The 16,657-nt window shown below is 49.8% G+C and overlaps 1 protein-coding gene across 1 annotated transcript in view; it reads left to right on the forward strand.

The window, feature by feature from the left end:
- Positions 1 to 16,657, forward strand: part of RIMS4 (regulating synaptic membrane exocytosis 4) — a 63,254-nt gene that overhangs the window by 43,093 nt on the left and 3,504 nt on the right. The window contains exons 3-5 of the mRNA XM_012534137.3: positions 12,888 to 13,000; positions 13,296 to 13,397; positions 14,003 to 14,142. Of these exons, the coding sequence (XP_012389591.1) occupies positions 12,888 to 13,000; positions 13,296 to 13,397; positions 14,003 to 14,142 (355 nt within the window). The remainder of the gene's footprint in view (positions 1 to 12,887; positions 13,001 to 13,295; positions 13,398 to 14,002; positions 14,143 to 16,657) is intronic.

A 16,657-nucleotide genomic window follows, 5' to 3' on the forward strand; every position in this document is an offset into this window, starting at 1 on the left:
CCTAGGGAGACTTTGCAGAGGGCGAGAATAGAAGGAGGACAGGCGGGAGGGAGAGGGAGAGAAGGAGGACGAAGAAGAAGGGAACAAATGTTTTCTTTAACCTAAGAAACTTGGCAAGGCAGCAAAACTTGGAGGAGGATATTCTAGGAATCTGGGTAGCAGTAGGTCCCTGCTGAGTTTCAGGGGGTCAAGAGATCTGGATACTAGTCCTGGCTTGGCCACTGACCCCCTGAATGGCCTTGGGCATGTCTGTAGTCCTCTAAGCTTTAGGGAGGCGGATAAACATCTCGTCTGTTGGCCTCGCAGACAGGTCAGAAGACCAGGTCACGGGGGCGGCAACATGGTGCAATGAACAACAGCAGGGGGTCAAACCCATATTCCCATTTTACAGAAGAGGAGCTGAAGGCTCGGAGAGACCACGTGACCTGTCCGAGGGGAGCAGCATAGGAGGGTGTCGTGGAGAAGAAATGAGATGATGCCTGCACATGACAGGTGCTTGGGAGGTGCCTCCTGTTGTCATTTGCTGTCATGTGATTTAAGGGACCAGAGAGTATGCTGTGTTACAGATGTGTTCAAAGCCAGGACTCTGGAGTCGGACAACCCTGGCTTTAGCCTCATTTCTGCTTCTTAAGGGCTGTGTAGCTTTACGGAAGTTACTTTACCTCTCTGGCCCCAGTTTCTTCATCTATAGAAAGGGGTCCATAATAGTACAGACCACTAATAGAGTTGTTGTGAGGATTCAATGAGTTAATATATGTAAAACACTTAGAACAGTGGCTGGCACATAGCAAGCATTATTATTATTAGCTGTTGTTATTGTTGTTTGTTGATTCAGCCACTGTAAGTTGAGTATTTTGCTCCTTGTGGCCAGTTGCATCCTAGTAGACAGAGTGAGCCACCCCCATTATAATTGTGTCTAGAATGTGCTTAGCACAGGATAAGCACGGGATAAATTTTGGCTGTGATGATTATGGTTATTAAAAGGTTTGTGGTGGGTGTCTTGAGACAGTTGAGGAAGGATCAGGTGGTTTGGAGGGTGATTTGTCCAGGAGACGGGAGAGTCTTGCCCTCGCAAGAGGGGCTGCGTCTTGGTGGAGCCCAACCAGGTGCTACCCCCTTCCTCCAACACCTGGGTGAGGAAAGGAAGTCGAAGGGACAGGTGGGGACATTGAGCTGTGGTCAGCCTCCTCTTTGTTCTGGAGGTATTTTGGGCACTGGCAGGACCCAGATGCCAGGCTCTGAAACAGGAGGGGGTGTGACTATCCTCCCCCTGGGCTCCTGCCAGCCCAGCTGAGGCTTATAGGGAGCCGGCATGTTTGAGGAGCCCCTGCCAGCCTGCAGCCCCTGGTGCTGCCGGGTGTGTTTATTCCTGCAAGTGGGCACAGGGGTTTTCATTTAGCACCTACAGTGGATTTTCATTTAGTACTTACAGTGTGCCAGACAATTGGGCCGGGCATCTCAGAGACCCTGCCTTCCACTGACCACGCAACTAGCAGTGTGGTGAGAGATGCAAAGGGCAGGCACAGAGAACTTTGGAAATGCTGCATGCAGCCAGGTCTCAGGGCTGGGGAACAAGGGCTCCCTACAAGGGTTGGGCCATTCTGCCATTGACAGTGCTTGGGCTCCAGGCTACATGATACCAGTGACAGTGGCTTTAGCCCTTGCTATTCAAAGTGTGGTCCACGGCCCAGCAGCATCCCCCGGGAGCTTGTTAGAAATGCAGCATCTCTTGGGACTTCCCTGACAGTCCAGTGGTTAAGAATCCACCCTTCCACTGCAGGGGGCACAGGTTCGATCCCTGGTCGGGGAGCTAAGATCCTGCATGCCACGTGGCATGGCCAATAAAAAGAATAAAAAGAAATGCATCATCTCAGGTTTCTTTTTTTTTTTCTTTTGCTATTTAGCAAGGTAGTATTTTTATTTATTTATTTTTAAACAAGTTTCAAAAGATTTTTTTTAATTGGGATATAGTTGTTTTACAGTGTTGTGTTAGTTTCTACTGTACAGCGAAGCAGAGTTCCCTGTGCTGTACAGCAGGTTCTTACTAGTTATCTATTTTATACACATTAGTATATATATATATATATATATATATCAATCCCAATCTCCCAATTCATCCCCCGCCCCACTTTCCCCTCTTGGTGTCCATATGTTTGTTCCCTACATCTGTCTCTATTTCTACCTTGAAAACCGGTTCATCTGTACTATTTTTCTAGATTCCTCATATATATGCCTTAATATACGATATTTATTTTTCTCTTTCTGACTTACTTCACTCCTTATGACAGTCTCTAGGTCCATCCATGTCACTACAAATGACCGAATTTTGTTCCTTTTTATGGCTGGGTAATATTGCATTGTATACATGTACCACATCTTCTTTATCCAGTTGTCTTTCAATGGGCATTTAGGTTGCTTCCATGACCTTGCTATTGTAAATAGTGCTGCAGTGAACATTGGGGTGCATGTGTCTTTTTGAATTATGGTTTTCTCAGGGTATATGCCCAGTAGTGGGATGGCTGGGTGGTATGGTAGTTCTATTTTTAGTTTTTTAAGGAACCTCCATACTGTTCTCCATAGTGGCTATATCAATTTACATTCCCACCAACAGTGCAAGAGGGTTCCCTTTCCTCCACACCCTCTCCAGCATATATGGTTTGTAGATTTTCTGATGATGCCCATGCTAACCGGTGTGATGTGATACCTCATTGAAGTTTTGATTTGCGTTTCTCTAATAATTAGTGATGTTGAGCATCTTTTCATGTGCCTCTTGGCCATCTGTGTTTCTTTTTTTGAGAAATGTCTATTTAGGTCTTCCACCCATTTTTTGATTGGGTTGTTTGTTTTTTTGATATTGAGCTGCATGAGCTGTTTATATATTTTGGAGATTAATCCTTTGTCCATTGATTCGTTTGCAAATGTTTTCTCCCATTCTGAGGGTTGTCTTTTTGTTTTGTTTATGGTTTCCTTTGCTGTGCAAAAGCTTTTAAGTTTCATTAGGTCCCATTTGTTTATTTTTGTTTTTATTTCCATTACTCTAGGAGGTGGGTCATAAAAGATCTTGCTGTGATTTATGTCGAAGAGTGTTTTTCCTATGTTTTCCTCTAAGAGTTTTATAGTGTCCAGTCTTACATTTAGATCTCTAATCCATTTTGAGTTTATTTTTGTGTATGGTGTTAGGGAGTGTTCTAATTTCATTCTTTTACATGTAGCTGTCCAGTTTTCCCACCATCACTTATTGAAGAGACTGTCTTTTCTCCATTGTATATCCATGCCTCCTTTGTCCTAGATTAGTTGACCACAGGTGCGTGGGTTTACCTCTGGGCTTTCTATCCTGTTCCATTGATCTATATTTCTGTTTTTGTGCCAGTACCATGTAGCCTTGATTATTGTAGCTTTGTAGTATAGTCTGAGGTCAGGGAGGCTGATTCCTCCAACTCTGTTTTCTTTTTTTCCAAGATTGCTTTGGCTTCATCTCAGGCTTCTAACAAGATCCCCAGGTGGTTTGTGGGTTAAGGTTGAGAAGCTCTGGCTTAATGGTAGTAATGTTCTAGAGCTAACGCTATACAGAGCACTTGCTACGTGTGGGCACTGCGCTAAGCGTTTTACACGTATTGACTCATTTAATTCTCCCAATAACCTGATAACCCTGGAACTGTTAATATCCTCATGTTACAGACGAGGAAATGAAAGCCAAAAGAGGTTAATTAATTTGCCCAAGGTCACACAGCCAGTAAGTGACGTCAATTTTGGGGATTCAAATCTAGCATTTGAAGTCTGCCCTTACCCATTCGACTCGACTCTTTCCCTCCTTTAATGGCTGCGTCTGTCAAGATTTCTGGAGGTGGATGCTTCCAGGATGGTTTGGTGGCTCAACGAGTCTGTCTTTCCCCTCCGCAGGCCTCAGCATGGTGGACCGATCCTGGTTCATCCCCTGGCACTGGGGAAGGGTTTTCTCTTCCAGTGCCCCTTTCTGCCTGACTGAAAATTTGGTTCTGTATGTTAAGGATGGAAGGGAACAGTTATGGACTGGGCAACCATCCAAGCTCCCACTCCCACCCCCGCCCCAAGCAGGCCCGTCTCCCCTAGATAAAGGGCAAGGATTCAAGCCCCCTGAGAACGGACCATGAGAACAGTACCTCCCCAGACCCCTCATCAATCCTGAGATACTCCCTGGTGACCATCTGTTTCAGTTTGGGTTCCCCAGAACCAGACCCAAGACATGGATTTGAGTGCAAGCAGTTTACTTGGAAGGTGATTCTGGAAAACCATGGTGGGGGGCCCCATGAGAGAGAGAGGGCAGGGGAGGGATCCAGTAACATGTGTGTTGAGAAGCCAGCTGCCACTGTGGGCATCCGGAGCTTAATCCTGATGGGGACTCTAGGAGTCAGTGTGAAACAGGTGCCTGAGAGTCATTTCCTGGGAGGCCAGGGAGCTGGAGTATTTATACTCCCACTCTCATCGGTTACTGGTTGATGGATGTTCACGTTTAACTCTCCTGCCCTTCCTGTGGCAGTGAGGGCTCTGGAGACCAGAGAAATGTCTTAGGGGCCAGAGAAACATAGCCAGAGGAATGAGGGTGCCAACAGTTAGAAGTCACTGAGCACTGACATGGTGAGGGTCCGGGCATGTGGGGGACAGCAGCAGCGTCTGCTGTGCTTTCTGAGTGCACAGCGCCACCATCTCCCAGCTGCCCGAACCAGACGACTCTCGCAGACACCTCCTGCTCTTTCGCACTCCGTATCCAGTCCATGATTGGGCTGTACTATTTCACTCCTAATCGTCTTTGACTCCATCCACTCCCCTCCCCTCCCCCAGCCGGGAGGCCACTCATCACTCTTGCCTGGATACCTGCAAGTCTCCTTTTTGGTCTAAACTGCACAGTCTGTCACTCAGCACTTACTTCCTCTGGATTCCGCCAGCTTCCCCCAGTCCGCAGCTGTGTGCCCCCTGCTCCACCACTGAACCTCTTACACTTCCCTCCGTCTCACCTCCAGATCTTTGCATACATTGCTCCCTCTACCTGGCACTCCCTTTCCTACCCCTGCTCCCTCTTTGCCCTCTGACTCATTCTTCCTCCAGATCTCAGCTAAGAACATAAGCTATATCTCGTGTGCCAACTTCAGCTAATCGATAGTGGCTCCCTGGAGCGCTGTGTTGAGCAGGATTCTGAAGTGCGGTCCGGGCTTGGCAGGAGTGTTGAGGTTGATTGGCAATGTCTGTCCTGGGAGTGGGCAGGGGAAGTGGAACGGCACAGGTCTGCCATTCCTCTGGCTGCATCGGCAGCTTCCACAGCCTATTCTTCCCCCACCATAGCACCCAGCAGTCTGTCTTACTTCTCACGTGTGTGTCTCGTCTGTCCTACTAGACACTGAGTGTGGTGCCTGCTCAGCACAGGGCCTGGCCCACAGGAGATGCCCCACAAATTTGGATGAGTAATAGGTGGAGACTACGTACAGAAGTACATACACACACTTGCCTCTCCTTCCCGCCCCTCCCCAGCCTCCTTCACCACAGACCCAGGGTCTCAGCATCCTCCCCATAAACCCGAAGCCGTCCAGGCTGGCTGCTGGCGCCCCTCCTCCTCCTTCCCTCTGCCCCTTGTCGTCCTGTGGTGTCTGGGTCATCAGCATCCTGCTCCCCAGGTGTCTGGGTCACGGTGCCCACAGCTCTGGAGAGCAGAGTGTGAGCCGATGGCAGGGCCACTGCACCCAGCCTCAGGGTGGCTTCCTGTCAAGGCTGTTTCAGTCATCACCGAAGGCCCAGGAGGATGGGTGGGTGGTCAGAACCCCCTTTCCTTTTCCCACCTCGGCTACGTAGCAGTCATCGTGCCTGAAGGACAAGCAGGACAGGTGTGGGCGTGGGCTAGGAGATGGGGGTTTGGTTGCTTCTATTTTATAAGCATCAGGATTTGTTGAGCACTTGACTGCACCAAAGCCTGTTCTAAGGCGTTCATCTCATTTAATACTTACAGCAGCACTAAGGGTGGCCTACCACTGTTCATTCCTACTTCCCCGAAAAGGAAACCCAGGTTCTGAGTGGTGAAGAATGTGTCTGTACAACCAGTGAGTGGGGGGAATCAGGATTCAAATCCAGGCCTGCCTGACCCCAAAGCGTGGACTGCAGATCCCTGTGCTCTGCCCTGGTCAAGGCTAAGGTCCCCTCGGGACACAGAGACAGTGTAGCAGAGAGATAGAGTAGATGAACCCAGGAACCAGACTCCCAGGTTCAAATCCCAGGTCTGCCACTTAGCAGCAACATGATCTTGGTCGGGTTACTTAACTTTTCTGTGCCTTGGTTTCCCCTTCTGGAAAGTGGGTATTAATAATAAGTACCTAGCTTGCACAGCATTGTTAAATGAGGTTTAAATGAGTTAATACGGATAACTTAGTACTATCAGTGCTTGGCTCATGGCAAGCTTTTGATCAATAAAAAATAAATCAAATCCCTGGCTTCACGCCTAGGAGCTACGCTCTTGTGGCCGGGGTGGGGGGAGGGGTAGGTTTGGGAATGTCTCGAATACTTGAGAAGCTGGAGTCAGGACTATGTGATGCTGTGTCTCCTGGCATACAGTCAGTGCTGCTGCAGTGCTTGTTTTGCAAACGCACATTTGTTCCAACACGATTGAAGTATTCTGGAATAATTTGAGCACAATATAAACTTCACCTTTGCTCAGGTGTGATTTCATCCATGAGAAACACGAGGTGAACTCGGGAAACTGCACCCATGTAGGAATGCACAAAACATACTCCTCGCTTCCTCCTGACCCCCCTCCCCCCACACCTGGTGTTACAGCTTCCCACCCGTCCTTTTCAGACAGCCCTCCGTCACCACATTGCAGCAACTCACACTGCAGACCTGCTGACACTCATTTCCAAAAGCAAGCATCAGGCTGTCTTCACGGTAAAGCACCATATTTATTGTAGTATCTGTGCGTTTCTTAACCATTTTACACGTATAAGACTGTGCTACCGTTTTTATTATATCCCTGTCCTTTTTTTTTTTTTTGATACACTTTTTGGGTGTTGTGCCCCTAACCGTGTTTTCCCCATAAGCTCTGTGTTTGACTGCAGGACTTTTCACTGCACTGTGGTTTTAGGAATGTATGTTTTGCGTTACAGCAGAACCGACTGTATTGCAGGCTCAGCGAGGCTGTGGGAGGGTGGATGGATGGACGATGGACATGTAGGGGCAGGTGGTGAATGGATGGACAGAGAGCCCGTGAACCTTTCAGAACCACATAACCCATACTCACCACGAGGGCTGGGCCGCCTTTTAATTTCTGATGAGTTGAGACAGGCGATCCATCTGGGAAAGAGTAGAAGTCAAAACCCCCGAATAACCCAATTATTTCTTTAACCATTGAGAACACGGGAAAACCAGAGGCCAAACTGAGCTCAAAGGTTAATAATAAAAGACAAATGGGTTTCAGCGCCACAAACAAAACTAACAGGATTTGAAAGGCAGGAAATCTCATTTCACCAGGAACACAAAATAAAAGGCCAGCAGAACAGAGGTTTTAATCCTGTTTCAGGTCTCTGCCTCCGCCTGGTGGCATGTGTCCCTTGGAAGAATCAGCTGCTGTAGCCACCCTGCTCCCCCTCCCACCCCGCCGCAGATGACCTGGCCTCTTTGTCTCAGGCATCCAGGTGCTGCACTTCCTAATAGGTCAGGAATTGGAAGTGCTCTGAAAGCACCACAGAGGGCTTCCCTGGTGGCACACTGGTTGAGAGTCCGCCTGCCGATGCAGGGGACACAGGTTCATGCCCCGGTCCGGGGGGATCCCACATGCCACAGAGCGGCTGGGCCCGTGAGCCATGGCCGCTGAGCCTGCACGTCCAGAGCCTGTGCTCCGCAACGGGAGGGGCCGCAGCAGTGAGAGGCCCACGTACCGCAAAAAAAAAAAAAAAAAAAGAAAACACCACAGAGAGGGAGAAGAGGCTCTCCCAGGCCAGGCAGCAGGGACCCGCTAGCCACGGCATCTCAATCCTTTACTCATTCAGCAGATGCTGTGTGCTAGGCCCTTTGCTAAGCACCTTGCCTGCGTCATCCTGTTGACTCTCCCCAACAGCTCAGCCAGGTGACTATAATTTATTTCCATTTTATACATGCAGCTCAGAGAGATTACCAAACTTACCTCAGGTTGCACAGCCCTGGAACCCAAGGTCTGTATTACGCCGAATTCAGTCTCAACCAGTATATTTTCCCAGTCTGGGGACAGCCCAAGGGTCTGGCAGTAAAAATCTATTGAGTTCCTACTGAATAAGGCATGGTCTAAGTAGCAGCAAGTTTGTGGCATTTACTAATTCAGCACACTCTTTCCTACCCCTTTGGGAATGGATCCTATAAGCAGAGATTTTCAAAACATTTAAAACTGGTACAGCACAGGCACGCAGCAGTGGGAGGGCTGCACTTCTGTCTCTAGGGTAGGTGTGGGCTCGTTTGCAGGTAAGAAGATTCAAGTGCAGAGCCACCAGCCGCTGGCCAGAGGTCACACAGCAGGCACTTGACCAGCAAGGAGTAGGATCAGCTCTGACTTTGTATCCTCTGCCTTCCGTCCTCCAGGGGAGTCCCCGGGGTGGAGCGGGGTCTCTGATGCAGTTGTTCCCCTGGCCAGCAGGGACCTACCTCCATTTTATTCTTCCTCCCTCCAGCCCCATGGAGGATGGGGCAACCCGTTCAGGGTTTCTGGGGAGTCAGCCTGGTTCCTTGGCAGCCAGCGAGGCACCCTGGGATGGGAAATCAGGCCGCCACCCAGATATTATAAACAATCACCGCTGGGCACCAGGCCTACCAGTTCCCCATTGTCTGCTCAGAATCCCACCAGGAACTGAGGGGCAGACAGTGACGATGTTGGAGGAAACTTTCAGTTTCAGGCTGCAGAAGGCCTTGCTCTGCCTTGGGGGGCTGGGCCCCTTCAGTGCCTTAGATCCCACGAGGTACCTCTATTTCTCGAGCTTTTAGAGCCCAGACCCTCCTAAGAGAATGGATTCCAGACCCTCAGGAGGCTGGGGTGGAAAAGAAACGGGTGTGGAGGAAAGGCCAGGTCACCAGCTGTGAGCGGGTCTAGGTCTTAGCTTTCGTGCTGTTAATTCAGGTTCTTTGGGTTTGCAAGCAGAGCGGGTATCCATTTCTGTCCCCAGGTAATTAAGTTATTTTTCCCATACTTTCTCTATAACACCGTTGCATGATTGTAGAGATAATAGATTCGGAAGCTTGGCTGCCTGGGTTCCAATACTACTCTGCCATTTCTTAGTTCGGCCCTCTCAAAGGTGCAGTGGGAACATGTGCTCCTGTCCAGGGCATGGAGGGACACACAGAGCCTCAGAGATGCTCCAGAGTCATTTGACAAGACACTAGACAACATTTCTGCAAAGCAGCACGCCCTTTTCTCAGCTCCACCCAATAAGAAGCATGGGCACGAGTCCCCTCTGCTTTCAGAGTCCCCAAACCTCTGTGGAGTTTCCCATCATCCCTGAGCACTGCCAGCCCAGCCTGGGGACCCAGACCTTCCTCGGTTCTCTTCCCTCCCTGCCTGACTCCCTCTGCTCTCCCTGGCTGGGGATTTGGGGTTGGTTTGTTTACTCACGGGCAGGACGGCCGGGTTTTGCACCTCTCCTTCCAAGACTGCTGCTTCTTAGATTTGAAACTCAAAAGCTAAGAATCTGACTGTCTTGTTCTCTGCATCCTACAGGGTCATCCCTTCTCTGAGGCAGTAGACCTAGGATACCGTGGCTCCTGCCTGAATGGGGAAAGGGTGGCAGCAGGTAGTAGGAAATCATGAAAATGAAAAAGTACTCAGGCTAAAATCTCAAATTATTATCCTTCCATTGACTCTGCCAATAACGTAAATCAAAACAGAATTTGTTGGAATGATTGTGGGACATCTCACGTGCTTGAGGAAAGAACTGGGTGGACAGGACTGGGTGGCTAGTAGTTGGGGCTCTTTTCAAGGACAGGCCATTCACACGGCTCAGTTCTCATGACTGTTGGTCTCCGGGCTTCTCTTTTATTTCCCAGAGAGAGTCTTTGCTTGACTGAGCTTGGGTCAGCTGTCTGACCCTGTGTCCATCAGCTCTGGCCAGGGGACAGGGTCACTGCATTCATTAGTCAAACCAGTTGCTGTAACAAGCCTCTTCAATCAATGACTTATGGCTTAATGACAATGACTTAATACAGACATTTGTATTTTGCTCATGCAGACTTCAGTGCAGGTGTTTCTGGTCATTGCTCCCAGCCAGCTCCTTTATTCTCGTCTTTTTTTTTTTTTTTTTTTTAAATCCAATATGTGTTTATAATTCCTCTACTGTCAGATATTTAGATTGTTTCCATTTTTACTATTATAAGTCATCCGTGGCTAAATGCAGTCCTTTTCTCCTCAATGTCCAAAAGCTTAAAACAGTTGATTTCCCTCTTTTCTTCCTGGATCTCTGTCCTTTCCTGTCTTCTGTGACATTGTATACACCTGCAACATAGACCTTCTCCAAGGTCCTGAACTAGACTCTCTTGCCCCTGCCTTGTCTCAGTCACCCTCCTGGGCGAGAGACAAGTACTTACTCTCTCCTGCTCTTCACTGGCTCCTGTACTCTTGTGGTTTCACCATCCTGAGGACCTCAGGACCCTCTGCTGGTGACTCTGGTCAGGATAGAGGGAAGATAGTATGTGAGAGGTGGCCTTCCTTCCTCTCCCCTTGTTGCTGGACCCTGTGTATCCTTTGGCCCCCAGTTCAAATTCTCCTCTCCTGGTCCATTCTGGGCCACTGCAGCCAGCAGTGCTTCCTCTCTTCTGATGACCCCTGGGCTCCCACAACCCGAGGTGGGCGGGTAGAGGACCGGTTGTGCCTCATAAGAAGACAGTAGTCTTTTTTAGTTGTTTCTTCGGGGGGCAATATGTTTGTTTGCTCAGCAGAATGGTAAGTTGTTTGTGCACGGAGTCTTCTCTTGTTTCTTCCCCCAGCTTGCTTGGAATTTTATACATAAAGGCCAAATAGTCTTGGGTGACATGAGTTGGGCAGTGGCCTCGTATGGTAGCAGGCACTGCCATCATATAGCCCTCGGAAAGGTGTCTTTCTCACTCCTGGCCTCAGTCTTCCAATCTATGAAATAGGGAGTCTGCTGGCTTGAAGGACACCTTCCGGTAACTGTTTGCAGAGCCAGCAGGTATATCCTTTGCCAACTGTGAGGTTTTGTGAATTAGCAAGGAGGTGTAAAGGCGGGCAGCTGTGGTTCAGGCACCAAGGAGCATGTCTAGGGTGTGAAGAGCTGGGTACAGGCAGAGGAGACCATGAGTGAATTGTTCTCTCTGAAGAACTGGGGCAAAGGTAGACTGGCAGAGTGGTTTGGAAGCAGAAGGGGGCACCCTCGGAGTGGAACCAGAGACCCCAGAGGCCAAGAGCTCAGCAGGTTCCCTGAGAAGGGAGCTGGGGGCAGAGTGGCAGCTGCTCTCAGGCTGGGGAACAAAGTGTACAGTGCCCTTGAGGCCCAAGGCAGGCTCCCCTTCCTGTTCAAAAAGCCCCTGGCTGCTGCTGTGAAACCCAGCTCACGGTACGTGCTTATTAAAAGTTAGCTGTTACTCTTGGAACATGCCCAGGTGGAAAGTCACCTGCGGTTGGCCTTAGAAGTGTTGTATCCAAGTGTTGAGTCTGCCCTGTGAGTTCTGGCTTTAGGTTGGCCTGAACCTGCTTCCTCATCTGAATAATGCTGATAAAATAAAAACAAAACAAAACAAAACCATCCTCCTTTGTTTGTGGCAAGGTTCCTATGAGAATGCTTTGCTCCTAAAGGTAATAGGGGCACATCAGGCATGGTACTTAGTGCCTGATCTCATTACATACAACAGACCTAGAAGATGGTTTCAGCAAAATAATATAATAATAATTGTTGTTGTTGTTGACTTACGTAACAACAACAACAAAATATCTCTTGCTTCAGGCAGAGTTTGATCCAGGAGGTCACGCAGTGCCACCTGTGTGATGTCTTCCTTCATGGGCTCCAGACGGCAGCAAGAGAGCTGCCAGAGGCTCCAGTTTTCCGTCTCGGGCTCAAATCTGATGGGAAGAGAGAGCTTCTCACTTCCTACAGTTCGAAGAAATCTTCCTGGGCAGATTCTTGGGAGCTGCATTGGGCCACACGCCCAACCCTGAGCCAGTCACTGGCTAAGGAAGGAACGGCTTGATTGGCTAGGCTGAGCCTACGCCAGCCTCTGGAACCAGGTCTGCTCTGCTCCATGCGAATCAATGCCTTGGGGGAAGGGGCTCCCCAAAGGAGATCTGAGGTCTTGTTCCCAAAGGAAGGCAAGTGGACATTGGGCAGCTCTGTGGCAAGAGCAAGTGTGAACCTTGGAGGCTGAGCCACTGGCGCCGTGCGTCTCAAACTGTCCAGTGCAAACAAGTCTTCTGGGGCTTGTGTTAAAAGCCAGTCGCTGATTCAGCCGCAGGGAGTGGAGTGGGCCTCAATTCCCTTTCTAATTAGCTCCCGGGTGATGCTGCTGGTGTCTGGACCACACCTTGAGTATCGCAGCTCTCACCCATAGAGCCAGGCATTGACAGACATCATCTCCCATGAATCCTACAGCCACCCTGAGAGGCGGGTGTCACCATACCCATTTCATGGAGGGGGAACCTGAGGCTCGGCGAGGAGAGGTAGGACAGGGAAAGGTACAGGACACAGAAGCTGAGCCCTGGAATTTTGGAGTCAGAGCTGGGATTTCAGGGCTATTAAAGTAGAAAGGAGGCAGAGATAGGACAGCGGTCTGCCTGAGGCTGGGTGATGGATGTGGACAGAATCACTGTGGAATGAGGGCCATTCTGGAGCTGATTGCCTGAGTCATCAGAGTCCTCAGTCGGCCCCTGGGAACGTCTGCTTTTGTCTCATTCTTTCTTCTTGCAGCCTTAACTATGGGGGAGTTTGCCTGGCATCGGACGCCCAGTTCAGTGACTTCCTGGGCAGCATGGGGCCAGCACAGTTTGTGGGCCGCCAGACCCTGGCCACCACGCCGATGGGTGAGTGTCCCAAGACCTGTTCCAAATGTTGGGGGGGGGTCCCCACCAGAAGCCCTGTGTCCCTCCCTTCTTCCCCTCTGCCTTGCCTCCATCTGCTGAGTACCCAGCCTGGAGCCCAGTTCATACCTGCCAGGCGCTCCGCAGAGCCTGGGCGCTTGGTGTGGGAGTTGTTCTGGTCTTGTTTGGGGCTGGGAGCAGGGGGAAGGGATCTCATCCCTCAGCGGAGAGGAGGAGCTGAGTCCTTGATGGAGCTCCCAAGCCACTGCCCAGTCTCAGCTCTTGGGGCCTGTTGCAGGGGATGTGGAGATCGGCTTGCAGGAGCGGAACGGTCAGCTTGAAGTGGACATCATCCAGGCTCGGGGACTGACGGCCAAGCCCGGCTCCAAGACACTGCCAGGTGTGGAGGCTGCCCTCCCGTCTGCAGGGTGGGGGGTGGAGGTCGGGGGGATGTCCTGAGGGCTGTCTGGGTCTAGAAGAGAGAAAACTGGGTCCAGCTCTGAGGGATCCCTCAGTCCCAAAGCGAGTGACTCTTGTGTAACTGGTGATTTAGGATTTTTTCTGGAGACCCAATTGAAATTGTCCATTGACCTTGTCAGCCTCCCCGACTGGACTGAGCTCCTGGGGGCCAGGGACTGTCTTTCCTGTTTATGGTTCTACCCTAGCGCCTGGTAGGGCTCATGGAATACTGTGGGTGCTCAGCAAACATCTGCGTGAATGGGTCAACCATGAATATATAAGCCCGGGAAGGGTGGGCAAGCCAGGGACTGAGAGAGGGAAAGGGTGAGCAAAGGAAAGGGGAGGCAGGTAGGACCACCCGAGGGGGCCGAGTAGGCCCCAGCTAACCCTGGCTGCACCCCACCACCTACCCCCACCTGCCCCTGTTGCCTCTTCTGCAGACCCCCTGGGGGGACTCTGATCCCCAGCAGTGGGTCCCTCTGCTGCGCCCTTCGCCCACCATATGGGGTTCAGGCTAGAACTCATCCTGCTGGCTTCTGTCCCCAGCGGCCTACATCAAAGCCTACCTGCTAGAGAACGGCGTCTGCATTGCCAAGAAGAAGACCAAAGTCGCTCGCAAGTCGCTGGACCCGCTGTATAACCAGGTGCTGCTGTTTCCAGAGAGTCCCCAGGGCAAAGTCTTGCAGGTGAGGGGCTTGGGGGTGGGTCGGGGTGCAGTATCAGAGGGAGAAGGAGGCCCTTCTTGGGGGTGGGGGGCTCCCTGCAGGGCTTCATCTGGAGGAAGTAGAGTACTGTGGCTAATCTGAGCGCCACAACTTGGTGTGCGACTTTGAACAAGTTCCTTTCTGAACCTCAGCTTCTTCATCTGTAAAATGCGGATACTAACAGTACCCACTGATAATGTTACTGTGAGAGTGGAATGTGTGCTTTGTGCAAGAAGAGTATTTGCAAGTTTGGCTCTACAAGTGGCTGCCATTAACATCATCATCATCATCACCATCACCACCACCACCAACAACAACAACCTCTGGAGGCCAGGGGCTTGGCATGGAGCACAGTGGCAATAGACTGAGAACCTTTGGAGGATCCAAAGAGGTCTTCGGCTCCGTGGCTTTTAGAAGGATCTGGGAGCTAGAAAAAGCTGCCCATCATGGGGCTGGCAAGGCCCGGGTTGGATGCCTGCAGGAGCCATACACCTGCTCTCTCAGGGCTGCTGTTTGGACGCCTCTAGCTTATACCTCAATTTCTTGCTCCTAACCTGGGCAGGCAGAGCAAACAAGGGTAGGGCCAAGGTATTACAAGTCGCCAAGACAGTGGGACTTTTGCCAAACTGGGAAGCCCAGGTCCTGTCTAGGACCTAGTCTTTCAACCTGTGGGTTGAGACCCATCAGTGAGTTGTGAAATCAATTTAGTGGGTCTCAACAAGTATTTTTTTTTAACGGAATGGAATAGGAAATAGGAAAGAAATAGGAAATAGGGCTAGGAAAGGTAAGTCTTAGTAAGATAAGTCTTATTTGGTGGAGCCCTTGCTTCAATTATGAATCCCATGTGTTTACTGGGTGATGATATAAATGTCTGTCTTGCTGTATATACTGGTCAAAAAAGTTTGGAAAAACCCTTCTGGTCTAAAGACATTCAGAGACAATTTGAAACAACCAGAAGACCATCTGGGGCCCGCATCTGGTCCACTGGACAAAGGTTTGTGCATTTTGGCCTGAGCATCTTTGGAGAAGCTCCAGAGCACATCCCTATCTGGGATGCGGAGGGAGTGGGGAAACAGAAATCTGACACGGGGTCCTTGCTACTGAGCCTTCTGACTAATGTCAGAGCAGGACAGGCCCACTGCAATTGAGGAATGCCAGTTGTATTAGTCTGCTAAGGCTGCCATAACAAAGTACCATAGACTGGGGGGCTTAAGCAACAGAAATGTATTTCTTACAGCTCTGGAGGCCAGAAGTCCAAGGTCAAGGTGTCACAGGTTATGTTTCCTGAGGCCTCCTTGGGCTGCAGACGGCCACCTTCTTGCTGTGTGCTCACATGGTCTTTTTTCTACATGCAGACATTCCTGGTGTCTAGCTGTGTGTCCTAATCTCCTGTTCTTATAACAACACCAGTTAAAACCACAACCACCCTAACGGCCTCATTTTAATGTAATCACCTTCTTAAAGGACCAGTCTCCAAATGCAGTCACATTATGGGGTTAGGGCTTCAATATGAATTTGAGCGAACACAGTTCAGCCCATAACACCAGTGGAAACAGACCCATCCACACACCAGACGTGAGCTTCTGATCAGCTGCCTAAGGGGTGTTGAAGACTTAGTTGAGTGACCTCGGACAAATGATTCAACCTTCCTGAGCCCCAGTTTAAACAGCTGTGAAATTGGAATCCTTTTTTGTAGGGTTGTTGGGAAGGTTGAATCTAAGGCTGGTTTAGCCTTAGAACGGTTCCTGACATGCGGTAACCAATAGCAGTGGCCCATGTTGTTTGCATATTACCCTGCATGCTTGAAGAACGTCTTACAGCTTACAGCGAGCTTTCACATCCATTATCTCCTGTGATCCTCGCTTGCCAGGTAAGCTGAGTGCGGGTGATTCCATTTACAAACAAGAACTCTGAGACTCTGTGAGGTTAAACAAACGACTTTGCCCCAAACCACCCAGCCAGCACTGGGATTAGAACCTGCGCGTGTCTGACCCTAAAGCATGTGCATTAAGACAACAGGCTCTATGCGTGATAAGCCAGCCCACCTTTGGAGAGGGGCAGAGTTAGAACCTGAGGTGCCGGAGAGCAAATGAGGGTCCTGTAGCCACAGACCATCCACCTGGCCACTCTAAGAGAGGAGGTTGACCAAGAAATGAGGAAGGCGCTGCAGAAAAGAGTCTGTTGGAAAAAAGGAAGGAGGCTACCATGTACACTATACACGTAGCAGCCACTTTCTTTAAAATTGAAGTAGAGTTGACTTACAATATTGTGTCAATTTCAAGTGTATAGCAAAGTGATTCAGTTATTTTTTTCAGATTATATTCTACTATAGGTTATATATGATATTGAGTATTCTTGTTGCTTATCTGTTTTATGTATAGTAGTTTGTATCTGTTAATCCCATACTCCTAATTTATCCCTCCCTCCCTCCCTCTCCCCTTTGGTAACCATAAATTTGTTTTCTATGTCTGTGAGTCTATTTCTGTTTTGTAGATAA

Source organism: Orcinus orca, chromosome 16 (genome assembly GCF_937001465.1).
Source record: "Orcinus orca chromosome 16, mOrcOrc1.1, whole genome shotgun sequence".
NCBI classification, from domain to species: domain Eukaryota; kingdom Metazoa; phylum Chordata; class Mammalia; order Artiodactyla; family Delphinidae; genus Orcinus; species Orcinus orca.